We start from the raw sequence: 6,361 nt of genomic DNA on the forward strand, positions 1-6,361 counted from the left end.
AAAAATAACTATATTCTCCCCCCAAAAAACCCAAAATATATGTCAGGGAGACGGGTGGCCTTGTTCTCATTTTTTTTTTTTGCATTCAGTCTCTTGACTTCCCGGAGGAGTAGGACGATCTGATAGGATTGTGTCGCTCAAGGAGCACTGAACCAGCTCGTATTCCAGAGCCCGGGTTTCGGGTCGTGGGGTTCTTTTCACTCGTCCCTTGACTGCCTTCTCCGTGTCCGGGTATCCCATTCTGACTTGGCTGCACAAGGCTCAGCTTTGGGCTTTCCTCTTCCAGCGTCCGGGGCTCCAGGGTCCCTGGGCTGGTGGCCGCCTCCCTCCCGTCTCTGCCTCCGTCCTCACGGGGCTGCTCCTCTGCGTCTGCGTCTCCTCGTCTGTCTCTGATGAGGACGCTGTCCTTGGATTCAGGGCCGCCTCCTCCAGGAAGCCCTCCTCTCCATCCTTGATTCAGGGCCGCCTCCTCCAGGAAGCCCTCCTCTCCATCCTTCCCTTCATCACACCTGCAAAGACCCTGTTTCCAAATGAGGCGCCATCCTCAGGTTCTGGGTGGACGTAAATTTGGGGGGGACCCTCTTCAACCCACTATACTCATCATTGAGATTTGGCCCTGAACACATTCCCAACACTTAGAAAATTGCTGGTTGGGGCTGTTTGCCATTGAACCCCCTGAGTGCCCTACGTACGGCAGGCTTGCACATGTAACAAACAGCTTTTAAGGAAACCCAGCTGCCCTTTGGGCACGCGGTCTTGATTGGTGGCTCCAAGGGGGTCTGGGGGTGTGGGCGTTTGGCTACAATGGGAACCCTGGGGGCTGTCTCCCAGGTCCTCAGTAGCTTCTGGCGAGAGCCCGATGATGCTTGCACCTGTGCACAGCAAATATGTATTTCTGTGCCCACGTGGCGTGAGTGCCCCCGGTCGGCATTTCGAGAAGTTCCAGGGATCCAGAGATCCGTTATAGCCCCAATATGGTTACCCGTCACAGATGCTGTGATAAAAATAGAGCCCGCCACATTCAAAAAGGTGTCATTTAAAAACATAAAATTTGGGGGCGGGCCCCGTGGCCGAGTGGTTGAGTTTGCGCACTCTGCTTCGGCAGCCCAGGGTTTCGCTGGTTCGGATCCTGGGCACGGACACGGCACCGCTCATCAGGCCATGCTGAGGCGGCGTCCCACATAGCACAACCAGAAGGACCCACAACTAGAATATACAACGATGTACTGGGGGGCTTTGGGGAGAAGAAGAAGAAGAAGAAGAAGCAAAAAAAAAAAAAAGAAGAAGATTGGCAACAGATGTCAGCTCAGGGCCAATCTTTAAGAAAAAAAAAAAAAAAATTGAAAAGGTTTTCATACCTCTTAGCCAACCCGAAGAACGCTAGGGCCCCATTCAGACCCTGTTTTCGCTTCTTTGATGCCCTTGCGCGACCTCGGGTGGCGCGTGACACCCGTCCTTGCTTACCCTGGCGTTTAAGGCCGTGATGGGGGGTCTTCTTGGCCTGGCGGGGCGAACCCAGGTGCATATGCTCTGGAATCCAGCAAACAGTTTCCCAGAGAACGACCCACCCCCACCCCACCCCCCCACCCTGTTGGTGGCGGGTTGGTGGACTTCCCAGCACAGTCTATAGGAAAGAATTGAGAGCAGGAAAGCGCTCTAAGGAGGACCAAGAAATTCCAAGAGCTGCGTGGCGTGTGTTTTCGGAGGCGCAGAATCGCCGCGGCCGCGTGGGACTGGCCTTGGACGGATGCGCGCGCGCGCGCCTGCGCACTGCGCAAAGCGCGCACGAGGACGGGCTGCCCGTGCGCTGCAGAGCGGAGCCGCCGGGGGTCCCCCCGTGCCCGGGTCGCATCTCACGCTGTGTTTGTCTCGCTGCTTCCCGGCAGGTGCACACGAGTGAGCGGAGGCCCCCGCAGGCAGGCCCCAGCCCCGGCCCCGGCCCCGGCCCCGGCGGCGCCATGGAGAGCAAAGGGCTGGACAGCTCGCAGACGGACCTCAAGCTGGTGGCCCACCCGCGCGCCAAGAGCAAGGTGTGGAAGTACTTCGGCTTCGACACCAACGCGGAGGGATGCATCTTGCAGTGGAAGAAGATTTACTGCCGCATCTGCATGGCGCAGATCGCTTACTCCGGCAACACCTCCAACCTGTCGTACCACCTGGAGAAGAATCACCCGGATGAGTTCTGCGAGTTCGTCAAGAGCAACACGGAGCAGATGCGCGAGGCCTTCGCCACCGCCTTCTCCAAGCTGAAGCCCGAGGCCTCGCAGCCCAGCCCGCAGGACCCGCTGGCCGCCAAGGCCGCCCACGGCCACGAGAGCAAGAAGCAGCAGGAGCTGACGGCCGCTGTCCTCGGCCTCATCTGCGAGGGGCTCTACCCCGCCTCCATCGTGGACGAGCCCACCTTCAAGGTCCTGCTCAAGACGGCCGACCCCCGCTACGAGCTGCCCAGCCGGAAGTTCTTCTGCAGCAAGGCCATCCCGGAGAGATACGGCGCGGTGCGCGAGGCGGTGCTGAAGGAGCTCAGCGAGGCGTCCTGGTGCGGCATCTCCACCGACCTGTGGCGCAGCGGCAACCAGAACCGCTCGTATGTCACGCTGGCTGCCCACTTCCTGGGCGCGGGGCCCCCCAGCAACTGCCTGGCTGTCGGGTCCCGCTGCCTCAAGACGTTCGAGGTGCCGGAGGAGAACGCGGCCGAGACCATCACCCGGGTCCTCTATGAGGCCTTCATCGAGTGGGGCATCAGCGACAAGGTGTTCGGGGCCACCACGGACTGCGCCAAGGACATCGTGAAGGCGTGCTCGCTGCTGGACATCTCGGTGCAGATGCCCTGCCTGGGTCACACGTTCAACGCCGGCATCCAGCAGGCCTTCCGGCTGCCCAAGCTGGGCGGGCTGCTGACCCGCTGTCGCCGGCTGGTGGAGTACTTCCAGCAGTCGACGGTGGCCATGTACATGCTGTACGAAAAACAGAAGCAGCAGAACGTGGCCCACTGCATGCTGGTCAGCAACCGCGTGGCCTGGTGGGGCAGCACCCTGGCCATGCTGCAGAGGCTGAAGGACCAGCAGTTCGTCATCGCCGCCGTGCTGGTGGAAGACAGCAACAACCACCACCTCATGCTGGAAGCCACCGAGTGGGCCACCATCGAGGGGCTGGTGGACCTCCTGCAGCCCTTCAAGCAGGTGGCCGAGATGCTGTCCGCCTCCAAGTACCCCACCATCAGCATGGTGAAGCCCCTGTTGCACATGCTGCTCAACACCACGCTCAACATCAAGGAGACGGACTCCAAGGAGATCAGCATGGCCAAGGAGGTCATCGCCAAGGAGATCTCCAAGACGTACCAGGAGACGCCCGAGATTGACATGTTCCTCAACGTCGCCACCTTCCTGGACCCCCGCTACAAGAGGCTGCCCTTCCTGTCCGCCTTCGAGAGGCAGCAGGTGGAGAACCGGGTGGTGGAGGAAGCCAAGGGCCTGCTGGACAAGATCAAGGACGGCAGCTACCGGCCGCCCGAGGACAAGCTCTACGCGCCGCCGCTGCCGCCGCCGCCGCCCGACGAGCCCCCCGTGAAGAAGCTGGCGCTGGGGTCCCCGCCCGCGCCCTCCAGCGTCATCAACGACATGCTGGCCGAGATCTTCTGCCAGACCGGGGGCGTGGAGGACCAGGAGGAGTGGCACGCCCAGGTGGTGGAGGAGCTCAGCAACTTCAAGTCGCAGAAGGTGCTGGGCCTCAACGAGGACCCCCTCAAGTGGTGGTCCGACCGCCTGGCGCTCTTCCCCATGCTGCCCAAGGTCCTGCAGAAGTACTGGTGCGTGGCGGCCACCCGCGTCTTCCCCGAACGCCTCTTCGGCTCCTCGGCCAACGTGGTCAGCGCCAAGAGGAACCGGCTGGCTCCCGCGCACGTGGACGAGCAGGTCTTCCTGTACGAGAACTCCCGCGGCGGTGGCGACGCGGAGCCCGAGGACGAGGACGAGGGCGAGTGGGGCCTGGACCACGAGCAGGTGTTTCCCCTGGGGGACGCCGTCCACGGCGGCTTCTTCGGGATCAGGGATGGCGGCTTCGTGTAGCGGGTCACGCCGCGGCGGCCGGCTTGGATGCCTGGCTGTAGAGACGCACCCCACAGATGGTCGTGCCGGCCCGCAACCCAGGGACGCGAGAAGAAGAAGGGAGGTGGCACCGCTTTGGGTGTCCGCAAGCCGGCGATGCCATCGTTGCCTCTAGGAGTCCCTGTGCATCCCGGCCGGGAAGGGGGCCCTTGTTGGCCCACCCGTGCATTGCAAATACTCCAGATTTGCAATCCCGCTTCCTCCCCAGAAGAAGAGCCAGGAGGGACGTTTCGCCTCCCCGATCGTTAATTCCAACCCGCACCACGGATGTTCTCCGCCGGAGGGTTTGGCGTCGATGGGAGAGAAAGCCAGACTGACGGGGAGACGAGGATGACACCCTGACGTTTTCTGTTCCAGCGGGAACCTTGCCTCTGGGAAGCGGGGCGGGAGACGTTCTGGAGCCAGAATGCCCTGTTTCGAAGAGAGACGCGTTTTCCGTGGGGCGGAAAATGTGCAAAGGGAGCATCCGATGGGAGCACTTTTTAAAAAACCAGAAAGGAGGTGCTGAATGGGTTATAAGCTCCGTTCTCCCCTTGTTGGAATTCACTTGGGTGGCCTGGTCCTTGCAAGCCCGGTCTGTCTTTGGCGTCAGATGCTTCCCCCGTGAATTCCCCCAGAATCATTTTCCTTGGGGGTGACGGCGAGGCCCCTCCTGGGAGGCGCCCCTTTGAAATACGGGGAACCCTAAGGTGCCCCCGGAGATGCAGTTGTGGGTATGGAAGAGGACCCTCTCATTCTTTTAAACTCCACCCCGCGGGAGCCATCGATTTTAAAAATTTACCACGGATGGTTTCCCTCCGGAGGTCATCGTCGACGGCTTTGGCTGTTTCCGAGACACAGGAAGGCAGTTCCCAACACTTAGAAACTACTTTTTTTTTCTTTTTTCCCCCCACTAACCGCCTTTCAAGAGGCACAGCTTGCGTCTTTGATCCCTACGTGATGACGCCCCGAGGTCGGGGGATGGGATGTCACGAGGCGAGTGGTTCCAGATGGCGCGTCCCAGCCTGTTGGCGATATTCCGCCTGGATGCCCTCCCAGCCCCCGACCCCTGACCCCTGACCCCTGACCCCTGATCAAATCCCAGAGGCCGTCGGAGCGAATTTCTTGTGCTAATGGCTGGTGACTTTTGCGGCTTCCGAAATTTTGATGTCACCAGCCGTGTATGTTTTTAGGAAAGACAGCCGCTCAAGCTGGTTTTTCTCTTTGAAGGAAAGCAATTGGGTGGCTGAGCCAAGACCCTCAGCTCTGAGTGTTTCCAGAAAAGGGCAGCGAGACGGGGCCAGTGCCCCGGCTTTATGGCTCGTCCCCTCTCGGCTCCCGGGTTGGAAAAAACAAGCAGCTCAGAGACGCAGGGCCCACCTCCGTGGGGTTCATTTTCCGGCGGTCCCACTGGCCCCCTTCCCCGTTTCCGGAAATCCCTGTCTTTCTTGTAACCCGTTATGCAAACGCGTGTGGCTCCCGCCAGCTGCCTCACTGGATTTCTTGTCTTTTTTTTTTTTTTTTTTTTCCCCTCCCAGCCCTTGTGGCCACCCCTCCCCGTGGGTTGAGCTTTTATTTAATGCTATGGAATTGGAGTCCTGTTCAATAAACCAGAGAAATCAATAACGGTCCGAATTGATGGGTGTGACGTGTGTCAATCATGCTCGCCGTTTGAACCACTCTGCAACCACGAGGGAGCTGTTTTCGGTTCGGGTTTTCCGGGACCCCCCCGAGGATGAGCCCGCTGTGCTTTTTTTCCTTGGGTCCTTGCAGTGGATAAAGGGTACGACGCACTTCTGGACGTTTTTGCACCCAAATGTCTGCGTGGGGAAAGGTCTAGCTGGTGAAACGACGTCTGGGAGCAGAAATACTGCATTTTGCTTTTCCGTTGGGCGTCGGGACGAGGCAAATGGTTTTATGAACTGGGCCTTTTTGGGCCGTGAGTGTGGACCGTTTCCTCCCAAAGCCACTCCCTCGCTGTTACGGAGTTCTCTTATCTCCGTCTGCCCGGCGTCCTGTCCTGCTTCCTCGAAACCGCCGGTCTGCGTTTATCCGATGCTTCCATCTTGCTGCAAAGTCATAATCTGGCGCCGTGGGTGTGTTCTCTGCCTCGTCTGCGGAAGTTCCTTATTTTAACTATTTTCAGAGCAAGTGGACTGAGGACAGGCGCTCGAGGGAATGATCCATCGAGGTTGTTTTTTTTTTTTTTAACTTTTTATTGAGACGATGATAGTTTACAACCTTGTGAAATGTCAGTTGTACATTATTGTGTCAGTCGT

General features: G+C 59.2%; 1 protein-coding gene across 1 annotated transcript in view; it reads left to right on the forward strand.

The window, feature by feature from the left end:
• Positions 1–5,717, forward strand: part of ZBED1 (zinc finger BED-type containing 1) — a 10,898-nt gene extending 5,181 nt beyond the window's left edge. The window contains exon 2 of the mRNA XM_046673824.1: positions 1,887–5,717. Within this exon, the coding sequence (XP_046529780.1) occupies positions 1,887–4,064 (2,178 nt within the window). The 3' untranslated portion in view covers positions 4,065–5,717. The remainder of the gene's footprint in view (positions 1–1,886) is intronic.
• Positions 5,718–6,361: the final 644 nt, after the last annotated feature.

The sequence above is a fragment of the Equus quagga genome, chromosome 10 (assembly GCF_021613505.1).
Source record: "Equus quagga isolate Etosha38 chromosome 10, UCLA_HA_Equagga_1.0, whole genome shotgun sequence".
Classification (NCBI taxonomy): domain Eukaryota; kingdom Metazoa; phylum Chordata; class Mammalia; order Perissodactyla; family Equidae; genus Equus; species Equus quagga.